This window comes from Dreissena polymorpha, chromosome 7 (assembly GCF_020536995.1).
Source record: "Dreissena polymorpha isolate Duluth1 chromosome 7, UMN_Dpol_1.0, whole genome shotgun sequence".
NCBI lineage: Eukaryota > Metazoa > Mollusca > Bivalvia > Myida > Dreissenidae > Dreissena > Dreissena polymorpha.
Genome location: NC_068361.1, coordinates 72,802,037 through 72,827,045, shown reverse-complemented (window position 1 = coordinate 72,827,045; position 25,009 = coordinate 72,802,037). Strand labels below are relative to the sequence as shown.

At 34.9% G+C, this 25,009-nt stretch overlaps 1 protein-coding gene across 1 annotated transcript in view; it reads right to left on the bottom strand.

The window, feature by feature from the left end:
- Positions 1 to 728: 728 nt before the first annotated feature.
- The window catches only part of LOC127839826 (band 7 protein AGAP004871-like), a 42,606-nt gene continuing 18,325 nt past the window's right edge, over positions 729 to 25,009 (bottom strand). Inside the window, exons 2-8 of the mRNA XM_052368214.1 lie at positions 12,439 to 12,590; positions 11,259 to 11,331; positions 11,081 to 11,163; positions 4,695 to 4,898; positions 4,288 to 4,343; positions 2,652 to 2,730; positions 729 to 1,826 (exon numbers count right to left, since the gene is read on the bottom strand). Coding sequence (XP_052224174.1) covers positions 1,638 to 1,826; positions 2,652 to 2,730; positions 4,288 to 4,343; positions 4,695 to 4,898; positions 11,081 to 11,163; positions 11,259 to 11,331; positions 12,439 to 12,590 — 836 coding nt within the window. The 3' untranslated portion in view covers positions 729 to 1,637. The remainder of the gene's footprint in view (positions 1,827 to 2,651; positions 2,731 to 4,287; positions 4,344 to 4,694; positions 4,899 to 11,080; positions 11,164 to 11,258; positions 11,332 to 12,438; positions 12,591 to 25,009) is intronic.

Genomic DNA, 25,009 nt, shown 5'->3' with positions numbered 1-25,009 from the left:
GACGAAAATGTAACATATATGTGAAAATCATCAATCCGTTATCCCGTATTCTACATTCATATACCACACAATATTTAATATTTTGATACAAATGAGAACCACATGGAGACTTGTTCCGCTCGCATCGACTATTCCCCCGGGAAAAAACCTCTAAGGTGAAGGTAACACATGTTATCAATACGCGAACATGCGGTTTGTTCGGACTGAGACGTAATTGCTGACAAAGCAATTTTAAAAAGCATGCCTCACAGATCAACGGCCTGTCTCATTGCTTCAGTCCATAAAACAGGTAAATTGTGACATCCTGTCATTATATGTATATTTTTACTGAATTTCAATATACGCATAGTAGAAGGCCTCATGTATTATATAGAATGTGTTACGGTAGGCACACAGCCTTCGAGTACAACCATGCACGTAAGTTACATCTATGTTTCAGCACATATATACCAATCAAAGACCATTGAGTCGCGTTCTGAGAAAACTGAGCATTATTCATGTGCGTAAAGTGTCGTTCCATATTAGCCTGTGCAGTCCTCACAGGCTAATCAGAGACGACACTTTCCGCTTTTATGCCATTTCAATTTAAATGAAGTATCTTCTTAACAAAAATCCAATTTAGGCGGAAAGTGTCGTCCCTGATAAGCCTGTGTAAACTGCACAGGCTAATCTGGGACGACACTATACGCACTTGCATTATGCCCAGTTTTCTCAGAACGCGGCTCAATTATTGTTAATATAACGACGGAAAATGACTGTGTTTGAGAATTGTATAGATTTATTTGAATACGTATATTGTTTAAAACATTAACCTTGAATAAAGAAGTAATAAAGGACGTAACGAGTATTTGTTTAAAGGCTTAATTCAACATTTCTGCATTTGATCCCCATCTACGGTATTTAACACGTGTATCTGGAACACCGCTTTTGTCGACTACCGTAGGTATATACGTACACATGTAATTGTAGTACATATCCGTAATACAAAATTACAAGAATAATTAAAATGTGTTGTTTTTTACTTGTGCTAATTTAGGTTATTTTGTAGGTTGATCATTATCCCGCTCACTTAAAGCGACCTAAATAGTATTATAAATAAACCGGACTGTAAATTTACCAAAAACGATAATGGTCTGGGTTATTTTAAGATAATGCGAAAACCAAAGATACACACGAAACCAAACCGCATGCTTAACGTTGTATAAAAACCTGTGTTTGATATTTACCAATGTTGTATTTAATTAGTTTATACATGTATATGCCTGACAATACATTAACGTGTCTTACATGAAACTGATTTAGAGTTAGTTCGGTCCTTTTGTATAATAAATATGGGCCGTGCTCTGTGAAAAAGGGGTTTAATGTACGTAAAGTGTCGTCCCAGATTAGCATGTGCAATCCGCACAGGCAAATCACGTCGAACATTTTCGGCCTAAACTAGATTTTTGCTAAGATAAGACTTTCTTTAAACAGAAAATATCATAAAAGCGGAAAGTGTCGACCATGTTTAGCCTGTGCGGACTGCACAGGTTAATCTGCGACGACAGTTTACGCACATGCATAAAAAACCTTTTCACAGAGCACTGCCCAATTATGTAATATTGATTCAGCTATACATGTAAATCAAGAAAAAATAACTATTTATTTATGAACGCTTTAAACAAGTCGATGGGAAGCGGGAATATGATGGTGGAGTTTTTCTCGGCGGAGATGGAACTCAGCGTCTGGAGGTAGCGCAACTGAAGAGCTGCACTGGAGCTACCCATGACGTCAGCAGCCTCTTTGAGCGCACGGGACGCCTTATGCTCTCCTTCCGCCGCGATAACCTGGAATCAGTTGCTTGACGTATCATTTTCTTTACCTCCCTCCCTCCCTCCCTGCTTCCTTCTCTCCATCCCTCTCTCTCTGTCTCTATCTCCCTCCCTCTCTCCCTCCCTCCCGCCCTCTCTCTCTCTCTCTCGTTTACCTCCTACAAATGTTTATTAAACTCCCTCCCTCCCTCTCTCCCTCCCTCCCTCTAACCCTTTCTCTCTCTCTCTCTTTCTCGTTTACATCATACAAATGTTTATTAAACTCCCTCCCTCCCTCCCTCACTCCCGCATCCCTCCCTCCCTCCCTCTCCTCCCTCTCTCACTCCCTAATCCCTAATCACCTCCCTAAATCCCTCCCTCCCTAAATCTCCTCTCCCTCTCTCCTCTCCCTCTCTCCTAGGAGCTCTCTCTCTTTTCTCTCTCTCTCTTTCCACCTTACTCCTCTCTCTCTCTCTCTTCTCGACCTCTCTCTCTCTCTCTAAGCTCTCTCTCTCTCTCTCTGATCTCCTCCTCTCTCTCTCTCTCTCTCTCTCTCTCTCTCTCTCTCTCTCTCTCTCTCTCTCTCTCTCTCTCTCTCTCTCTCTCTCTCTCTCTCTCTCTCTCTCTCTCTCTCTCTCTCTCTCTCTCTCTCTCTCTCTCTCATCTCTCTCGCTCTCTCTCTCTCTCTCTCTCGTCTCTCTTACGCTCTCTCTCTCTCTCTCTCTTTTCCATAATTTATACAAGCTATGAACGCGAACTTGGATACACGATATTTATTTTAAAGCATTTTCAGAATATGATCATAAAGAACACTGTAAACGACCAACATAATATATGTCATGTTGTAAAACTGTGCCATACCTTTGCTCGAGCCTCCCTGGAAGCCTCCGCCTCTGCCGCCATGGCTCTCTGAAGCTGCACTGGGAGCCGAACGTCCTTACTGCAATGAATTTACATGCTTATACGAAACTTATAATAGACAACTAGACTTAATGCATGTGCGTAAAGTGTCATCCCAGATTTGTGAATGCAAATTACGGACAACGCTTTTCGCCTAGATTGAATTCTCGTTAGAAAAGACTTCCTGTAAAGACAAAAAATACATAAACTCGAAAGTTTCGTTCCTGATTAGCCTGTGAAAACTAGATAGTCTAATCTGGGACGACATTTTAAGCTCAAGCATGAAGCCTATTTTTGCGGGAAAGGGGCTCGTGCCATGGATGAGTGTTTCTCATATAACAACACTGAATGATACAGGAATGGTTGCAAATAGTTCCGTTGCGGATTATATTGAATATAAGACAGAGTTTATATAATACGGGTGTCTCTTCTAGTCGTTCTTCTGTCGTTGCATAATTCCAATGCATATGTTTTAATTCGTCCGCTATGTTTTCTATGCTTTCATCTTCAGGGAATGATAATGCAACTGTTGCTCAACTGTAAATAAATGTTTAGATACTGCTAGACATTTAGTCTATAAATATCAGACAGACAATATAGAGTTCATCATTTGGATGTTAGTTAAAGATGTTTGCATTAAATCAATAGACTATTTGCACCTTAAAGGGACTATGAAAAATAAAAACTGATATGTTCTTTTTTTCCGTTAATGTAATTTACTAAAACTATTAATTTAATCAAATATTAACTTATATAAAGTGTCAGAAATGTTATAATGTATGATTAATTAAACAAATTATTTGCAGATATAATTGTTTTTAATTCCGATATGGTATCTAACTCATAATCATACAATGAAACGACAGTGAACACTGCTTTAACCAACCGTGATATCATACTTGATAATAACCCTTTCCGACCGGCAGATATATAAATAACTCACACTAATGTTGTTAACATGTAAATATGAAAACGGCTAAACAAACAGGCATTTTTAAATTTATTAACTTTCTCGTTATTTTATGTAGCCAATTTTATCCGTATTTTATATACCAATATCATATGTGTCATTTCAGTTTTTAAGAAGTTGCAATTTTTTGGGCCATTTTAATGACAAATTCAATTAAAACATAAAATGATTCTATGCTAGAATCATATTATGGTGGCATTCATTTAATATTTCTACCTGGCATTTTTTACGAAATATGAACACATTTTAAACTAAGCGTTTAAAAGTTTCTCGTAAATGTTTGGATTTTATCGTGAAAAAATTACTGTACAAAAATACATGTATGTTAAGATAATTCACTACTGCATCAGATTATTTGATAGAGTTCGCAAAACTTTAAATAACCTGCTTGATACTTGTCTATATTTCAAGAAAAAAGTTTTAACGAAACATTTAGAAGTAAGCACAAAAGTGTGACCTATTTTCATGGAAGATATATGGCTATCTTACGCAGAAATATGCAAACATAAGAGAAAAGCCGAACTAAGCGAATAGTTGCCTCTGTTAGTTACTTATTCATAATATTCATTACAGGTTCAAAATATTGCATTCGGTGCGTGATGAAAAACATAACTTGAAATACCTTACATTTCTACTCGCTCAACTTTGATTCCCCATCGATCAGTACATTCGTCTAATGAGGACTGAAAATCAAAGCCACTATGATATTGTTTTTATATTTGTAACAATGTATGATACGCGCTTCACATCGTGTTAGTGGCCTTTCTTTGCTTATATGTTATTATTTAATGATATTCAAGTCTACTTTAAAAAATTACGTTTTATGATATACGTTGAATAAATAAATTATAATTTTACTAAAGCCAAATTAAAGATATAGTGCGTGCAAATAGCCTAAGCTATTAAAGTTTGGGTATATTGTTGAGTTCATTACTGCTCATACTGGATTCTAAATCAGTTAGTTGAAAAATATTACGTGTAAACGTACGGGTAAATAAATCTGTATAAGGTTTTTCCAAAATCTTAATAGCAACCTGCATTCCTTGACTGATGCTCTCCCTGTCCGACAAGATCTCCGACATGTTCTTGGTTCCCAGGATGTTGCGCAATGTCGTCTGCGCAAGCAGGCGCGTGCTATGGTGCGCGTTCTCGACGTTAGCAACAGACACGGTCGGGTTGGAAACCCGATAGTACACAACGGCGTCGACGGAAACGGTCACACTATCCTTCGTAAGAACCTGTTAGAAAATTCAAACAACCTGTTGGAAATTCCTTTACCGATTTGGAAAATGCGGAACTCATAGGAATGAATAAGGTTTCGAACTTTTGAGAGTAATATTATTAATAATCACCTCGCTAGTTAAACTGTGTACAATCGTATTTTTATTAATATGTGTAAACTATATACTTTTAGGAACTTTGTAACATTTTTTTTTCGATTAAGTCGTCATTAAATGCTTTTATTTGAGAAATGGACATAACAAATAACAATCGGAACCAGAGAGCTCAATTTTAAAACCAAAATATATAAAAAAAAATTAAAGAAAATCACTAAATATAAAACAGTAAATTATAATATCAATACACAATCCACGTATAGTCACACAATACAACAAAGACAGCAGAATAAATTCAAATTATTTAATCGTTTTGCGTTTGTAACGTATTCAAATTTTATCAATTTCTAATGATGATTATTCATAAATGAACATTCATTTTTAGTAGCACGTCATTCGTGTAATGTCGCTCGACAATGCGCAGGGTACTTTTATTTGGTATCAGTATTCCTATCTTCGAAACTTTATATTTAAAAGCATATAACTGTTACATAGCACGATTAGTTCTAATTGCTGATAGTGATGTATCAAAACAATTTTTTGTTATCAACCACATTTTAATAAAATAAAGATTTTCCTGCTTTGTTTACCACTTATATGGATTGATTAAAAGCGTACATGAACCGAAATTGATTCTTTAGAAAGTCGGATATGGTGTTCAAGCATGGGGTCGTTTTTTTATTTTTAAAGAGTTATAAGTAACTATTAGATTCATGTAATCGACTTTCTCTTGCCAATTAAGGAATCATACTTGCGTTTTGATTACATTTGTGTCCCATTTGCAAACGGGCCGCGCTCTGTGAAAAGGGGGTTTAATGCATGTGCGTTAAATGTCGTACCAGATTAGCCTGTGTAGTCCGCACATGCTAATCAGGGACGACATTTTCCGCTTAAACTGTCTTTTTGCTAAGTAGAGACTTTCTTTAAACAGAAAATATCATAAAAGCGGAAAATCTTGTCCGTGATTATCCTGTGCGGACTTCACAGGCTAATGTGAGACGACACTTTACACACATGCATTTAACCTCATTTTCACAGAGCACGTCCATTAATCCATATTATGTACTTGACTGTTACGTAAATGTGCGTGGTTTGCGGTTGTAATCCTTTGCATTCGAATAATCTGATCATATATGCAGCACATGCAATTATTATATTTTATGACACGGCTATAACACGTATTGCTTTAAGTCTGGCGGTCTAAAAAAAATGAATATATAGATACTATCTCTAGTTGCTGTTCAAACAATCGGCTTATTGGTGTGATAAGGCTAGAAACAACTAAAAATGGTACATGTCAAGCGGGATTGGTGAATCGTTATTTAAGGGTTTTTGTTAATTAACTCTTTAGAGCACTTGCATTGATACTTAGAGGTAACGGACTTACATACGTATCATCTCGTGGCGACACTTTCTGCTGTGTGTTCTTATAACAATGGCGAAAAACCCGTGTATTTTAGCAATTAAACTCAACCAGCGGAACCCATGCAAAGACATGACTTGTACGTACACGCAAACACAAACAGTATCGGCAGTTAAACATTCAAAGGTAACTTCTTATTATTCGGAGAACAAACCTTCTTCTAGAGAGTTAAGGTTATTAATGAAACCGCTAACTATCAAGATTTTATCCTCCTTCTATCCCCTAATAAATAATTGCACCGGTTGTCATTCTTTCTTAAGTATGGATTGCGTTTAAGCAACACTCATAAATCAAGTGCAGATGCCATGCCCTCGAGTTAGTTTAAGAGCTTTGTTTGATTTTCCATTCTGTTGAGAGCAATCGCCGCTAACAAATTCATTTTAATTTTATATGACAACATATGCTTAAACTATGCTGATAGATTTGCATTTCAATAGGAGTAGAGGTGGGTGGTAGTTCTTTTTTTTTACAAACCTAATAGCTGTTAATTGCATATATAATTCGAAACAATAAAGCATGAACGTCACTTTTGCGATAGCAAAAGACTCACTTTTATAAGGAAAATAGCCAAATTACGGTTGATATTACTAAATCAATTATTGCATCTAACTGACTTAATATTCGGGTTGTCGGAATGTGAACATCATTAAGAATGCTCAACATCTGGTGCGCTTTCTTTATTCTTTCGTTTGTTCCTGAATAAAATAAAAAATTAAATTCACTCTACATGTACACATCTGACCATATTGGCCGATTAACAGATGTGCTTGAAAACGACATATACTCATACTATGCTGTAAAGACCATCTCATTTGTCTCCGAATACTTGATTGTTAGTATTTTAGTATATGTTTATTAAACAAATCATTTACGCTCTACACGTGCATAATACTACTTATAATTACTTGCACGAAAATTGAAACTCCAGATATATTATCAGAAAATTTTTTTTTTGTAAATATTCGATGGTATTTAAAGGGATCTTTTCACGGTTTGGCAAATTGACAAAATTGAAAAAAAGTTGTTTCAGATTCGCAAATTTTCGTTTTAGTTATGATATTTGTGAGGAAATAGTATTATTGAACATTTACCATAGTCTAATATAGCCATTATATGCATCTTTTGACGATTTATAAACCTAAAAATTATAAAGCGTTGCAACGCGAAACGATTGAATAATTTGGAGAGTTCTGCTGTTGTCGTTTAAATTTACGAAACTACGAAGATTGCTTTTATAATGTATAAAATACATCATACATTAACACTCGGCAGAATAGCCGAGATGGCTAATGCGTTTTTACTCCAGGACTCCGAAGGTCACTGGTTCGAGCCCCGGTACGAGTTACATTTTTTTTCCTTTTTTAATTTTATTTTTGATTTTTCACTGAAGCTTTTAAGATTCAAAGTTTACGTTTATCAAAATAAAGCATTTAATGACTAACTCCAAAATATGCAAAAATCTGTTAAAAGGCTCCTTTAAGCTGATGAAAGATACATGTTGACTACCAAATACAGGACTTTACATACAACATAATATTAAACATTTTAAATAAATTGTTAAAAAGAGAATTATGACAAAAGGAAAATAATGTATGCTGTGACTAGGCTATATAATGTTCAAACATACATGTATAGTTGTATATATTGATACGAAACCTTTCTGGTAAAAACAGCATCCATTAATTCATATACTATGTCATAAAATCGTTTTTGCTCAAGAGCTATGTTTGATTTCTCGTGTTTTCCTTTTCCCCGGAGACAGATTGTCGTCAACGTAAAGAGTCCAATTCGCCTAGACGTATAATGGCAAGAAATGTATATAATGTGGCTTTGAATGATTTTTTAAGGCATGGCAAAATACAACGGGGAATTCACGGTACTAGCGTTTTAAGGCCACAAAGACATTTGCGTGTCAGATTCTTTATTTCTTTATTTCTTGCATTTATTCGCAGAATGTTTTTTTTCTGAAACTAAATTTATTATGAACATTTGCATTACTTTTTTATTGATTCATAGTTCTATAATAAGTTTGAGAATTGAAACCACATATTTTGTGAATATAGATTGATGTGCTTAAATGAATATGCAAACATCCCAAGTTAAACATTCAAAACGTTTAACCTATGTTAACCTTTGTTGGGACTATATAGTTAAGTTTGGAAACATGCTTAAATGACATGAAACAAATGCGCAAACTAGTAATCAGTTAATATCAAAGAACCCTACTTTAAAATAATATCTTTATATTTTTAAAGAAAAACATTACTAGCATACTGCATCTTTCGCAAATATTAAGAATGCCTACGTTTTTAAAAGAAAAAAACTTGTAAGTATTTTATTTAGAAAGAAAGATTGCAAAATAATGTTCCTTTGTATATCTCATTAAAGTTTGTAATAATCACGTTGACGCGTAAATAAAAGTTATAATACAAACACGATAACGATTGATGCAATGCATCAAAGGGCGTCGGAAATTTCAGTGTAAAAGGCACTCAATGAAGTTACATGGAACGATTTGTTTTCCATTGTAAATATTAATATATTGGCAGATTATTTTAAACAAAATAGAAAAAGATACTGGTATAACGATTATCTATGATTTTGTGTTATAACCCCCAAACAACCATTATCTATGATGTTGTGTTATAACCCCCAAATAACCATTATCTATGATTTTATGTTGTAACCCCCAAATATTTCATAGTTCATTTATTTACATTGGTTTCCTTTTTTACTGGCATCCGTGTGCAGTTAATGGAACAGAACTGTGTAGGTTTTAACAAATCTGCGTCATCTTGTAAGCGTAATTTCATATTTTTCTCAACTTCAAGGGGAGATGATTCTGAACTTACTCTTACGTTGCTCATTTACGATAGGGGTTGAGTACTCATTGATATGAAAATCATGTAAAAGTTTTAATGTGTTTACGAACCCCCCACCCTCTCACACATATAGTTCATGGGCATAATAAATTTAAAAAAAAATGTTTACAATAAAACAACATATCTTTTTAAACTAAAATGTCTACATCAAAACATAAAGTTAACATACTAGAACACAAATAAAATAATCTGATTATACTGGGGCTCGAAACTTGGGCCTGTCACTTGTGAAGCGAGCGTGTAACCACTGCACTACGGAACCGCTTGAACAATCACCTTCTAACTAAGATATTAATAAGCTATTAAAAGTCGGTTTAAACGTAAACCCGGAAGTTTAAACGCTGGATAGTGAGCGGGATTAACAGTCCATACCAAAGGGTCCATACCAAAGGGTCCATACCACTGGTAAGATACGGGTCAGGCCTGCGGCCTTCTATATGTGGTTCTTAAAAAAACCTGTAGGAGGACTTGATAGTAATGGGACTGGGGTGCTGTGATGGTGCTCATTGATGGGTGCTGTGATGGTGCTCATTGATAAACGGCTGCTTCCTTTATCAAGACTCATTATTACAATTAATAATACGTCTTGTGCTTCGCGCTCTATAGCGCCTTTATTAGTAACTAGGTGGTTGCTAGGATTATGGTACAAACAAGTTTTGTTTTTATACAAAACCAGAAAGTTTCACCGGTTCGCGTATTTGTCCAGTCCCTGTGATCTTTTATTATTGCCCAGTCCCTGTGATCAGTTATTAATGAAAACAATTAGCTTTGCATTATTGGCAATAATTGTTGTAGTAAATGTAATAGACACAAATGTAGTACTTATTTACACTAATTTACGCAAACAATCACCACTATGCAAGATATTCTGACGACAAAAATATATACATTGATCCGTAAAATAACTTTTCCTCCCATAAGCGAAAACAAAACGTATTACATACTTGTCGCCGCACTACAGTGCGACGCCAATAAAGACTATGACTTGTAATTCTGAAGTAAATTAAAGCATCATAGAGTATTACCCGTCTATTGCAGGTTTTCAAAATGTCGCTGCGCATATCTAGTTTTAAAACGGATGCAGACTGATATAATAATGGATTTAACGAAATAAGACCCCAGTAAAGCGCATCAGCTCATGACGGGTGTTTTCGTTTGTCACTAATCGAAAAGTTTTGACATAGTTTAACCCATTTATATCTAGTGGACTCTCCCATCCTTCTAAAGTGGTTCAATTTATTTCTAAAATTAGGGATGTCTAGTATATGTATTTTTTATTTAGAATATTTTTTACAGACATTCATTTAAGCAAACAGCGTAGACCCATCATGCGGCGTCTCATCTGGGTCTACGCTGTTTGCCAAGGCCTTTTTTCTAGACGCGAGGCATAAATGGGTTAAATGGGTGTAAAACGAGGAAACGGGGATAATTTATTTTAAAATATCATTTCATTCTGTTCTGTTGAAGTACATGTTTATTTTAGTTTTGTTTTGCATAATAAAAAATTAATACAGCACTTAATTGTATACAGTATACAGAAACCAGACGACAGTAAATGACCAGAATGAAGTAATAACATCATCTAAAACTATACGTGGGAATTTGAATGTGACATCATTTAAGAATTACTCATTTTTAATATCCAACATTGGATTTGTGTTTCTTGCCGCTAAAATGTTAGTGAAAATAATCTAATGGCGAAAAAAGCGCTTAATAAGTACACGTATGCTTTACAAAACACTACACACCCCTTATCAATACATGTTATAGTAACTTACCTCCTGTGGTGGCACATCAAATGAAACTGTGCGGAGATCAATTTTTGTGTAGCTTTCGATGCAGGGAATTATGAAGAAGATACCTAAAAGAGACAAAAATTGTAAGAAAATAATTTTTTACAATACGTTTTTTAGTTTAAAACAATTATTGCATGTATATATATATATGGATGCGTACCTGGTCCTTTTGCACCACCTAATGGTAAACGCCCAAGTCTGAATATCACGGCTCTCTCATATTCCTGCACAACCTAGACAGACGAAAATAATATAATGAAACCAGATTCAGTATATTGTTTTTAACCCTTTACCCTAAGAAACGTGTTTTTGATGCATTTTTAGTTCCTCAAAAAGTTCAATTTAATTACTAGATTCAAATTTTAAAAGTTTCATATTCGACCTTAAGATACTAATTAGCAGCAAACAGCATGATACCTGTACAGACTGCGAGTGACTCGCAGGCTGTTCTGCTTTTATGCTGTTTGCACACAGGCATTTTTACTTTGCTTCTGAGTGGAAAAGGGTAAATCAATGATTTAAACAATAGCTTACTGGTCACATATTTCAGGCAGAAATGAAGAATAAACTTTCGGAGTAAGACAGAAACAATGCAATATTTACCTTCGAAAGTTCACATGTTAACGCATATAATCAGATTTATTGTATTCAATCTTTAGATCGACAATTCGATTTCGTTATGTGACCATAGTAGTGAACAAATGTATATGAAAACCAACACTGAAACTATTACGAAGACGGGATAAGCATTACTATTGAATATAATAAACCATTCTGTTTTGACAACATCCATGAATTCATATACAATGTCATAAAATCGTTTAAGCTCAAGAGCTCAGTTTGATTTGTTATTGTCTTATGTTCCCGGGAGAGCGATAGTCGTCAACGGAATGGTCCAGTTGTTCTCGACGTAAAATAACAAAATATCTGTATGTTATTATACTGACATAAATGTTTTGGATGCATGGAAATACACACCACGATTATGAGGTCCACAAACTCACGTACGTTCCAGATTCCCTGCATGTATTTGCAAATAGAACATATCTGAATTTTTTTACTGAGGGCATACAACTTACTTTTATATTATTGATATAGATATCGATAATAAGTTTTAGAATTTATGTCTCATGTTAAGTGCATCTGATTTAATGCGCTGTACTTAATAGGCGAATTAAAACGACACGAATGGTTCAATCTCTGTTTCTCAGGAAGAGATGTATTAACACAGGAAACACTAGTATTTAACCATAAGAAGTTACACAGGACATATTTAAAGGTCGGGGATACATCATTAATGATTGGATCACCATTTCTATTGATACGCATGTTTAGGTTACCTTGATACACAGAACGAGGGAGAAGGGCAAGGTAACCACGATGAGGAACAGCGAGAAAGCGTAGAGAAGCCATCCACAGCAGCCGGCACCGTCTGTGTTATCATCCGCTGAAAATAGTATGGTAAGTAATATTTCAGGGAAAGGCGACCACGCTGTGAAGCAGGAAGAAAACTTATAGAAGTCAATGACAGCAGCCGACAATGCCAGTGTATCGTGTTCTGAGACGGTAAAGGCAATAAACAAGTGAAATATGTAAAAGCTAATCACAACAACGATAAAGCATGGAGAACCCCAGCAGCTTGTGCAATATGTGATATCATGCCCTAACAATATGGTAAACAATAAGGGTATTAAGATCATAATTTGAAGAATTTAACGAGGGCAAGAAGAAGCCAATTACAGCCGCCGACCACGTCGATGGTATCGTCTGTCTAACTTTAAAAAAGATCACAGTGACCACGATGATAAGCAGAGGGAATAATTACTGTTCGGCAATGTCTGTGGTCTCAGTTGCTACCCAATTTGCGGTAAACAATTAATAATTACTTTACAATAAGTAGATATCTCTCACTAATAAAAGTAATAGTAGAATTGACAAATTTCATGCATAACGTTTGCATGGCAGGCTTACGCTAAAAACTACACTGCAAAAAATAAATAGAAACAAAATAACATTTGCGTTATACTTAAAATAGCATTGTATAATAAATTGATATTTTTCTTCCAATGCTTTATATAAAACTATTTTAGTTGGATCCGAAAGAAACCTAGAATAAATATAAACAATAGCTGATCATCTTAAGTGCTTTTCTAGACATATGTTACAAGCCATTACTGTTGTAAACAAGTTACTTCCGTGATTTTGAATGTTACCGCCCGACGCAACTCATCATTCTCTCAGACGCATTAATTGGCTATTCCGAAACCAATAAATTGGAAACGACGGCAGAAATTTCTGTTTAAATCATGCTAACTATTTACACGTGGTAGACACAATTGCTTGCAATTAGGCAAATGAAATAAAAATAGTAATATTTGTTATAGTTTAGACTCTATGAATCTATGAAAGTCGTTTTAGCTCCACTGGCCAAAGGCTACCAAATTTGCTATGTAGTGACATCTTATAGTTTTCTACTAAGTTTGTTCAAACTATGCCCCTGGGGTCAAATTTGAACCTGCCCCGGGGGATTAAAAAATAGAACATTTGCTAATATAAGGCCTACTTTGTGCAAACTTTAAAAATCTTTTTGACCATAACCATTGGGCCTAGGGCTACCAAATTTGGTATGTAGTGACATCTTATAGTCCTTTACCAAGTTTGTTCAAATTATGCCCCTGGGGTCACATTTGACCCTGCCCCAGGGGGTCAAAAAATTGAACATTTGCTTATATAAGGCCTATTTTGTGAAAACTTTAAAAATCTTCTTGTCCATAACCATTGGGCCAAGGGCTACCAAATTTGGTATGTAGTGACATCTTATTGTCCTCTACCAAGTTTGTTCCCTGGGATCAAATTTGAACGTTCCCCAGGGGTCACAAAATTGAACATATGCTTATATTGGGCCCATTTTGTGCAAACTATAAAAATCTTCTTGTCCATAACCATTGGGCCTATTTCTATCAAATTTGGTAGGTAGTGACATCTACTAGTTCTCTACTTAGTTTTTTTCAAATTATGCCCCTGGGAACAAATTTGACCTTGCCCCAGGGGTCACAAAAATGAACATATGCTTAAATAAGGCCTATTTTGTGCAAACTTCAAAAATCTTCTTGTTCTTAATTATAGAGCCTAGGGCTACTTAATTGTATGTTGTGATATCTAATAGTTCTCTACCAAATTTGTTCAAATTATTCCCCTGGGCTCAAATTTGACCCTGTCCCGGGAGGTCACAAAACTGAACATATGACGTTTACTGCGGCCGTGTGGCTGTGACCAACAACAAGAACAACATCTTGTAAAAATGAGATAAAACCATGTCATTTAGTGCCATTTTAGATCAGATGGTGACTGCTTACAAAGGAATTGAAGTAAGAACATGTGTTCTGAATGTTTTTCTTATAAACTGAAAAAAGTCGGGATATATTTAAATATGTCGAAAGTGACCATATATCCGGATAAAAAATTCGGATGACATGTTTATTTAATGTCTTTTTTGTAGTGTTTAAACCAGTTTAATAATATCTTATTGATTTTAAAACACAACTTCCATGAACATAATTGTTTCCAGAAAAGTCAAGATATGATACTGCATTGTAAACTCAAACTTTGTATCCAAGAGGTGTTAATGAAGTGCAATGTTCTTAACTATCGTATATGCTGCTTTTTAATAACTAATGATTCATTGTTCCATTTGTGAATTGTGACTCATGAATTGTGGAGATATGATTGTCAATTGCTCAACGATCCATATAAATTTCTGATCATTTTATAATTTTCTTTATTTTATGATAAAGTTATGAATTGATCTTAGAAGTCAAATGTATTACTTAATTAAATACATTTATAAATATAAGAAATAATCTTTAGATGATCATAATATTCTCAGGCCTGTTGGTCTAAGGGATATGTGGGTTGTTAATTGTATGTATGCCCCTCTTCGAAGAAGAGGGTGTTAATTGTTTTGCACATGTCGGTCCGTCCGTCGTCCGTATGTCCGTCCACCAGATGGTTTCTGGATGATAACTCAAGAACGCTTAGGCCTAGGATCATGACACTTCAAAGGTATATTGATCATGACTCGCAGATGACCCCTGTTGATTTTGAGGTCACTAGGTGAAAGGTCAAGGTCACGGTGACCCGAAATAGTAAAATGTTTTCCGGATCATAACTCAAGAACGCTTATGCCTATGATCATGAAACTTCATAGGTACATTGATCATGACTCGCAGATGACCCCTATTGATTTTCAGGTCACTAGATCAAAGGTCAAGGTCACGGTGACCGGAAATAGTATAATGGTTTCCGGATGATAACTCAAGAACGTTTTATGCCTAGGATCATGAAACTTCATAGGTGCATTGATCATGATTCGCAGATGACCCCTATTGATTCTCAGATGAAAGGTCAATGTCACTGTGACCCGAAATAGTAAAATGTTTTCTGGATGATAACTCAAGAACGCTTATTCCTAGGATCATGAAACTTCATAGGTACATGTATCATGACTTGCAGATTTTCCCTATTGATTTTCAGGTCACTAGGTCAAAGGTCACGGTGACTCAACTTAGAAAAATGGTTTCCCGATTATAACTTAAGAACGCTTACGCCTAGGATCATGAAACTTCATAGGTACATTTATCATGACTCGCAGATGACGCCTATTGACTTTCAGGTCACTAGGTCAAAGACCAAGGTCACGGTGACTTCACACAGTAAAATGGTTTCCGGATGATAACTCAAGAAAGCTTACGCCTAGGATCATGAAACTTCATAGGTACATTAATCATGACTCACAGATGGACCCCTATTGATGTTCAGGTCACTAGGTCAAAGGTCAAGGTCACAGTGCCACAAAACGTATCCACTCAATGGCTGCCACTACAACTGACAGCCCATATGGGGGGGGCAGTGCTCCAGTTGGGCCTAAATCGAAGGGCGCCGCGCCCTGCCCTCCCGAACCTCCGCCCTGCCGCCCCGAACCTCCGCCCTGCCCCCCCTCCCCCCACCCCCCCCCAAAAAAAAACTTTTTTTTTCTTTACATATGATTATTAAAATCTCTTATTACATTGTAATTACTTTAATCCTCATTGTAGACATTATATTTGAATGGTTTAATAATAATGGGAATAATACAATTATTTATAACATATAAATTAACATGCAATAGGAAGCATTTCAGAAACACCCACGCGCCCTTTTCACAAAATACTGCGCGTCGAAAGTGCCCTTTTGACAAAATACTGCGCGTCAAAAGTGCCCTTTTGAATAATTAGCCCCCTGCCCTTTTCAAATCCTAGCTGGAGCACTGGGGGGGGGGGCATGCATGTTTTACAAACAGCCCTTGTTTGAGATGATTCTTTACAGAGAAAGATGCTACTATTGTATTTGTTTTTAAGTTGTGAAAGGCTCTAAGAAGGAACCAGAGATTATTAACCCTTTACAAAACACCAACAGGATTTTAAGGGTTTATAGCTGACGACTTTATAAATAATTATGATAAAATGAGAAATTGCTCAAGATGAGCAATTTTTCCTTTTATCACAATTATTTCTACCCTACTTGAATTTTTCCTTAATATTCCATTACAATTTAATTGTCATCTGCAACCTTTTTCAAATTGGGAAAGTCCAAAATGTGTCGTTTGGTAAAGGGTTAAGGCATTTTGATTCCTACGGGTCTTGTAAATCTGTTTCAAATCAAATGTGTATATTTGATCTTCAGCATCTAAAAATATGTGAAATAGAAAGAACGACAATATCTTTTGGAGAGATAAATGTACCTACGTTATAAGCAATGGGACTGTGCTTTAAAGGAACAATTCCCGGGCTTTTTAGTCTGTTTAGTTAACACGGTAGTAACTTTTTCCATATATAAAAATGCTCACCCTTCCAACTTTAAGCGCCCAGTGGGACGAGGGATAGACAGAGAAAGTCACATGCTTGAGTACATTTCAATCCATGGGCATTGCGCGTTTTTTTTCGCATAAAAAACAGTGGAGCGATACAGGGCCATCATGGCCCTCTTGTTTAAATACCATTACGTGAGAATGATACGTTGCGATCGTGTTCGTACAGCGTAAAAAATACAACACGTTTATACTGTTAAATTCAAAATTAAGCATTACACAGTTAAATCATATATTTTGTTATGTTTTTGGATGTCTTTCGATAAAGAAGATCTGCCAATCGCTCTATTTGTTGATTGCCTTTTATCGCTAAGTTTAGTTTGTTTCATACAGTTTAAGTTTTATTGAGTAGATTTATCAATATACTACTCTAAGACTATTGAATCTAGTATTTTTACTACTGTCCCGTACATTGATTTTCCCATTTTAATCGTTTGAACAAAAAAGCTCTGATTTAAATATTGAGCTTATGATTGGTTTTTGAATTTCTTAAAATGAAAACGATATAGAAAATAGTCTGCTTTATCACATGTTATAGTTCAGTTGATTCAGTTGATTGATACGGACGAAATAGTATTGACCATTAATTTTACTACACCACGCTCACTTTAAACTGACTATTAGCTATGCATGACAACATGTCTAGATAAATAAATATTGCTAGTCTTCACCATATAATAGCTATCAACATTTAGCGATCATGTAAATAATATCTTAAAGAGAATTAAACATTTGTTTGTGAAGTGTCGATTATTGTCGACAAATACAAATATACATCCATTTATAATCATTATTATAACATAGTTTCAATATTAAGCACAAGTACCTTGTCGTGTGTGATGAACAGAATCCGTGTGACCAAAGGAATGACGTATTTAACTTCCACGTGATTTGCACAATTAAGATTCGTTACATCATGTGATTATAGGTGCCAATAGGAGATGTGAATGTGGAAAATTTTCTATTTATGTGCCAATAAAAACTACAAGTGTCGTCCTGTCATTTGTTTTGTTAATATTGCTACTTCGAAGTTCTGGTTGAAAATGAAATGCGTCCAGCAATTTAGCTTAGATGATTAAATGGTATTGTTACTTTTCCATGACAGTTTAATATTCAATTTAATTGTTCCTATACTTGGCTGCCATACCTTTGCTTTTTTCAGTCATAACATTGATTTCATGGACATACCTTACTGACATCAAATGCATCCGGCCAATGAAAGACATGTGACAAACATGACTTATGTACATTACAAATTAATTACAATTTCTTATTTATAATAAAAAAATATATTAAATAAGTGAAACCGTGAGAATATTAGTATATATTTACCCCCGATGACCAAGTCCTCAGTGCCAAGGGAATATCCGCCCGTATGCCTGTTGTTCATGTCAAAATGTATTCGATGCAATCCAATTTATCTAGCGTATTTTAATATTTTGATGGACACATTAGTAATCATACATCATTTCAAGTGCACAATCTTCCAAATATCCTTTACTTCATATGTTAACATAAAAATACGCACAAGTAAACCGTTCAGCTACAATTAATGCACTACTGCGATTTGTTTTCTCTTATATCTTATGCCGTTTATCAAAGTATGTTTCTCTAAAATATTGGAAATAAGCTATCCCGACCATGCATGTGCACACACGAATGTATCTTGTCTTTGACGCATCGTCAAAGATATTTGGAGAACACGCGTGTGGGCTGGAACGTTTCAAGTATGTATCCGATCAATACGCTTTCTGATTCTGATGGCGTGTGACGATGTATTTGCCTTAGAGTCTTAGAGGCATAAAAAAACTATTCTGTGTTTTTTTGCATTGCATAACCAACAATTATTCTCAGAATAACACTATTCTTAGTACAGTCTTGTTATTTATTCATTGCATACCACCATTTATATAAATGACTTTGTGAAAAAACACTATATGCATACTAAGAATGTTAAAAGAAATCGATGTTGTTCAGATTGCGTTTAGCCCGATTCATGTATATATTTCGTTGCAGCGATGGCAAAATGGTTGCACCCCGTTTGCTTTTCTTGATCATTTGTACCATATAAGCCTACAAGAATCGAACAGTTGCAAACTAGAATCGTTGAATATCCCGTATATCAAAATAAGGTGAAACAATAGTTGTGCCTTGGAGATTTTCGTCTAATACTCGACCAGAAACAGATTTAGAAACTTTATGGAAACACTTGCTAAAAGTGCAATATTTCAAATAGAAAAGATAACGCTGATATCGTAGAATTGGTGTATCATCAGTTCATACGTGCCACTTTTTAATTCAATCAATGAGAAATAAACAAACAAACAAATATGTCCAATAATTACACAATTCAGCAAAACAAATATATATAAGACCAACGGTTTTTCCCTGATTGCCAAGATAAGATTGACATGACTGTCAAGAATTATTGCCAAGTCGTTTAGTAATTCAGAAACACCAGGATTCATTGTTCAACGGGGATATATTTAGCACAAACAATTTTACAACTATGCTCAGATGACTTTTGTTTTTCAATCTGAACAAATTTAAAAACAATGCGTACACTTAAGACAGTGTTAATTACAAGAGTAGTGATCTTAATAATTCCGTAAGCGAATTGATGTTATAATCAATCCTCATAACGATCGTATTACTCGGGTAAACACTCCGACAAGTATTTTCAACAGAGTAATTATGTTTTTGCAAGATATATTGAACAAAAACAATTGAGTAGATTAGTCATTATGAATCAAATTAATCAAGTTTAACGGTCCGTTTTTTATTGTTCGGTTAATGTCACAGACCCAAGCATTCACTGCCTAGTTTCTGTTGTTAGCGAATGCCTCGGCTATGTTTGTCACGTCATGTAAACCTGTGTACATTTGCTCTGAACGTGTTTTTCATTTACCACGGGTATCTTCCAAGAAAATAATTTGGAAGACTGGGACTGTACGTATACAATTTAAACAAGCGTTAAAATACATACAAGCATTTTTACGTTTTTCTGTGTTGAGTGCGTGAAACCGTTGCCAGTTATATTATCTACCGACATTTCTTATGTTAACTGTTAAGAATTTGTCCCGCTTATTACGACAAACAATTGTGTCCTTGTAAAAAATAAGAAACAATTTCGGATAAGTACGGTTTCTAAGATTCTGAATTGTATTACACGCAGGGTTAACATACTTTAGAAGTAAGATTTCGGACACTTATTGTGTAAAACGTTTGCCATTATGGCTTATTTATCAAACTGTCGGAAAGATTTTAATAACAGATGTTTTCTTTATGCCATCTCTTCGATTTACTGCTAATTAATAGACGGACATACGTTGCGCCGTCGTTCTGTATAAGTTAGGTTCTTTTGTCACCATTACAGTGAAACTATTTTATTGGAATTTAAACAATAAGTAATCCATAATTGGTCGATACAATCCTTGATGTATATGCAGGTCAATTATAAATGCTAATTATATTTGACAACTAAGGAAACCATAATGAAAGAACCTATTGACAACGTATTCGTTGATTAACTCTTTCGTAGAAGTATTTAATTGGCAATTACTAACTGCAGTCTATGCATGGAAGCCATTTATGTAAATGTTTTGTTATTTGATTTTATATAATTTTAATAAATTTAAATAATAATGTTTATTCGCTCAAGAATAAACTGTCTTATTCAACGCAAACGCTATTTTCCTAAGGGATCGCCGAAACATAAACCCCAATTTTATAACCCATCCTACCCAGTCTACTCTTACATATAGACTCGTCCACTAAGTATAAAACCACTGCCCGTGCAAATTGACGCTCTTTTACTAGCTTGTCGCATCACAGGGTAGGTCGCGCTATGGTTTACAAGTTAACATTTAAAGCCACGTGGTTTCATAAATTTGTCTTTAACTCTTTCTTTTCAACGGAGAACGTATTTAATTATAGACACGTGTATCTTGTTAGCTTATTTACATTTAAAATATAACATTCAGTATATATTTTGGCGAAAATATTACATATTTTGCATTTTTAGAATTCGGTTACACCGACCACGTTGTTTCATGAATTTAAATGGAGAACTTGTATAATTATGAGCAGTTGTATCACTTTAGTAATTTAGTGAAATGTATATGTAAAACATAAAAATCATTATCAATTCTGGGAAAAGATATTGCATAAGTGTTTTTGTGTTGTTGTTGTATTTTTTTTAATTAAGAAAGACCGACCACGTGATGGTATACTTCTCAAAATTGTGTTTTGTAAATTTTCATATTAAGTTATCGTGAATTATTTGACAAAGCCTTATTCTTAGATATTTTATGTTTGCATTAAGGTTCATGTAGAGGCTTCATTTTGAAAAATGTGGGACCCCTAGCATTGAACTCAAAATTGCTACCAATTTTGTACATCAACGTATCATAACATTCACAAAATCAATCAAAATACAAAGCGATTTTAACACTAAAATATACATTATTTTCAAAAATCTGAATCATGTTTATTCCACGTATTTCGGCGGAAAATTATATAACTAGTGAATAATATCGACATTGACGAGGGCAAGTTACGCTTAAATAGTAAAATAAGTTGATATATCAAAACTCGAACACATATCATTTCATCACCATGGGGGCAGCCATTTTTAAATTAATAAAATAGAAAGAAACATGCTAAAAACTCACTCATCGCCTAATTGACATTCCAAACGGTTGACGATGACAAATGCATTGGATTGTAATCTTTCCGTTGATGTTTGCAAACTGCACGATCAGACCTCATAAACACTTAAAATAATAACTATGTAAGAAGCATTTCACCAATGTTTACAATCGTTGTCGAATCACATGTACTTTATTATTGCGCATAAAATTGTACGCTTACAGACTGACAGAAAGATCGATACGTTACTCCGTTCAATTCATCACGGTATACTATTCTATTGATAATATATAATAATACATCGCTTTAACAATCTAAAAGTAGAAATAATTCTTTTAAACGGAATTTTTAATAACGAAAGTGAAAACAACGGAAGTTGGATGGACATTCTGTGAGATGCACTTCGGCTCCAAAAAAAACAATACAAATTAACTAAAAAAGACGTGTGGGGGACAATTTTCAGCTGGAAAATATTTGAAATAGGGTAAGTGATGATATCTCTACGTGGTCATTACTGTTATTTAGTGCGATCTCTTGCTGATTAATGTTAATAGTTGTTTTACTAGTTGCCACCCAACTGTCAAAATAAGTATGTGTTATCTCAGGTATGTGTATACACATACCCGGTTTTCTCACCACTGCACGTGGTTTCGAGCGATTTGTTTTGCACGTTTTTCTACGGATCACAGCGATGGCCACGCTTTCAAATGGGTAGAAGGAATCGAAATATAAAATCAATCGTTTTACCAATTTCTTTATATTCCTTTACAAATTTATATATCGTCTGCAATCTATTTTAATTTGAGATGGTTTAAAATTTGCAATTTGGTTGAGAGGTAAATAACAAAATTGTTAAGCCTTTGAAATAGAGTTATGACTCTTATTATCCACCATACCTGGATTTTTAAAAAGTAGTTACGTTTTAGTTATTTTTAGAACTATGTGTAGGATATTTATCCAAAAAAGGCAGTTGAATAAAAACTCATTTGTTGTTTTATGACAATAATTTTCTGTGAAATGTTGCTAACTTGACCTTGTTTATGTATATAGCTTTGTATTTATTCAACTTAAGGTAGTGCATATCCTTCCTAACTTTAGATTGAGATTTTGTAAATTAGTGTAAAAAAGTATTGGTTTTAAACCAAAATATGAAAAAAGCACACAAATATCGAATGTCAAAAATGTGTTTATGTTATTCTATCCGTCTTTAGCTTTAAAATGATATATAGTTTGACCATATTGTACCACATTCAATGAAGAAAAACCAAAGCGAAGTTTTAATGAATTCTATCCCCCCCCCCCCCCCCATGAACCTTAATTTGAAGTTATGGTCTAATCATTGTTCTCTATCCGATTGTATTAACACAACTATTTGTATTGTTAGCTTATCTATTTTTTGAAAAAAAATTATGAGCTATTGTCATCACCTTGGCGTCGGCGTCGGCGTCTGTGTCGGCGTTGGCGTCCGGTTAAGTTTGGCGTTTAGGTCCACTTTTCTCAGAAAGTATCAATGCTATTGCATTCAAACTTGGTACACTTACTTACTATCATGAGGGGACTGGACAGGCAAAGTTAGATAACTCTGGCGTGCATTTTGACAGAATTATGTGCCCTTTTTATACTTTAAAAATTGAAAATTTTGGTTAAGTTTTGTGTTTAGGTCCATTTTATTCCGTAAGTATCAAAGCTATTGCTTTGATACTTGCAACACTTACTAACTATCATAAGGGGACTGTGCAGGCAAAGTAATGTAACTCTGACTGGCATTTTTACAGAATTATGTGCTCTTTTTATACTTAGAAAATTGAAAATTTGTTTAAGTTTTGTGTTTAGGTCCACTTTATTCCTACAGTATCAAAGCTATTGCTTTCATACTTGCAACACTTATTAACTATCATAAGGGGACTGTGCAGGCAAAGTTATGTAACTCAGACTGGCATTTGGACGGAATTATGGGCCCTTCATACTTAGAAAATTGAAAAGTTTTGTGTTTTGGTCCACTTTACCCCTAAAGTATCATAGATATTGCTTTCATACTTGGAACACTCGCAAACTATCATAAGGGTACAGTAAAAGGACAAGTTGCATAACTCTGGTTGTCATTTTTACGGAATTATGGCCCTTTTTGACTTAGTAACTTTGAATATATGGTAAAATTTTGTGTTTCTATCCACTTTACTTCTTAAGTATCAAGGCTATTGCTTTCAAACTTCAAATACTTTCATGCTATCATGAGGTTACTGTACCTGGCAAGTTGACCTTTGAATGACCTTGACTCTCAAGGTCAAATTATAAAATTTTGCTAAAATTGCCATAACTTCTTTATTTATGATTAGATTTGATTGATACTTTGACAAAACTACTTTTACCTGACATACAACAATAGACTCCACCCAAACTATCCCCCGTGCCCTCCCCTCCTCCCCCTTTCCTAATTTTTGATCATCTCACAAATGACCACCACACCCTCACACTATACCCCCCCCCCTCCCCACCTCCATTTTTTTAAACGGTTAAAAAACACAAATATTTTTTTTTAATTTTATGTTTGAAATACCGTCCAACCATCGCACCCAAGAATCCCCCCCTCCCCCCCCCCCGAATTTTATATATTTTTTTGCATTTTTTTCGCATTTTTGGAAAATAATGTAATAAATGTCCACACCCCCACACTATACACCCCTCTTCACTCCACCCCTCCCTGCTTTGTGATTGAAAATGAGAGTCCCTTCACCTTTAAAAAGAAAATAGATGAGCGGTCTGCACCCGCTAGGCGGTGCTCTTGTTTTATATTGCCACCACGGGTCGAAAGATGTCTTTTAAAGGAAGCGCTGTCGTCTCAAGCCATGGGCACGGAGAATAGACATGAAACCGAACCGGAGGTAACGGCGTCGGTTATATAAAACGAAATGTGGACTCGTCTGAGCGGATTTTCAGGTCGGTTAAACATGTTGTTTTATTTATCATTACAGACGAGACAAACATTTTAAACGGAGAATTTGTTTCCTAGGTGTCTCTTTAACAAATATGCCTAGAAATAACGCAGCAAATAGTCTGTAATAGAGAAATTATTGGGTGCGCTTCCGGCGTCATTTAAGACATTGAACGTGTAGACGTTTGGTTTAACGTGTTAATGATTTATATGGCGATACAACGTACAACTTATGGAAGTAGAAACAATAATTTTATCTTTATTTTGTTTATGGGCAGTCACGCTAAGAAATTACAAGAAATATTTTCAAGAAAGATCAACGGAATTAGACGTTGATTTGTTTTGGTGAAAGATAATCATTTAAAACAAAGATCGCATTACCCTTTCTATATGCGCAATTCATAATTGCATCACGAAGAATGAA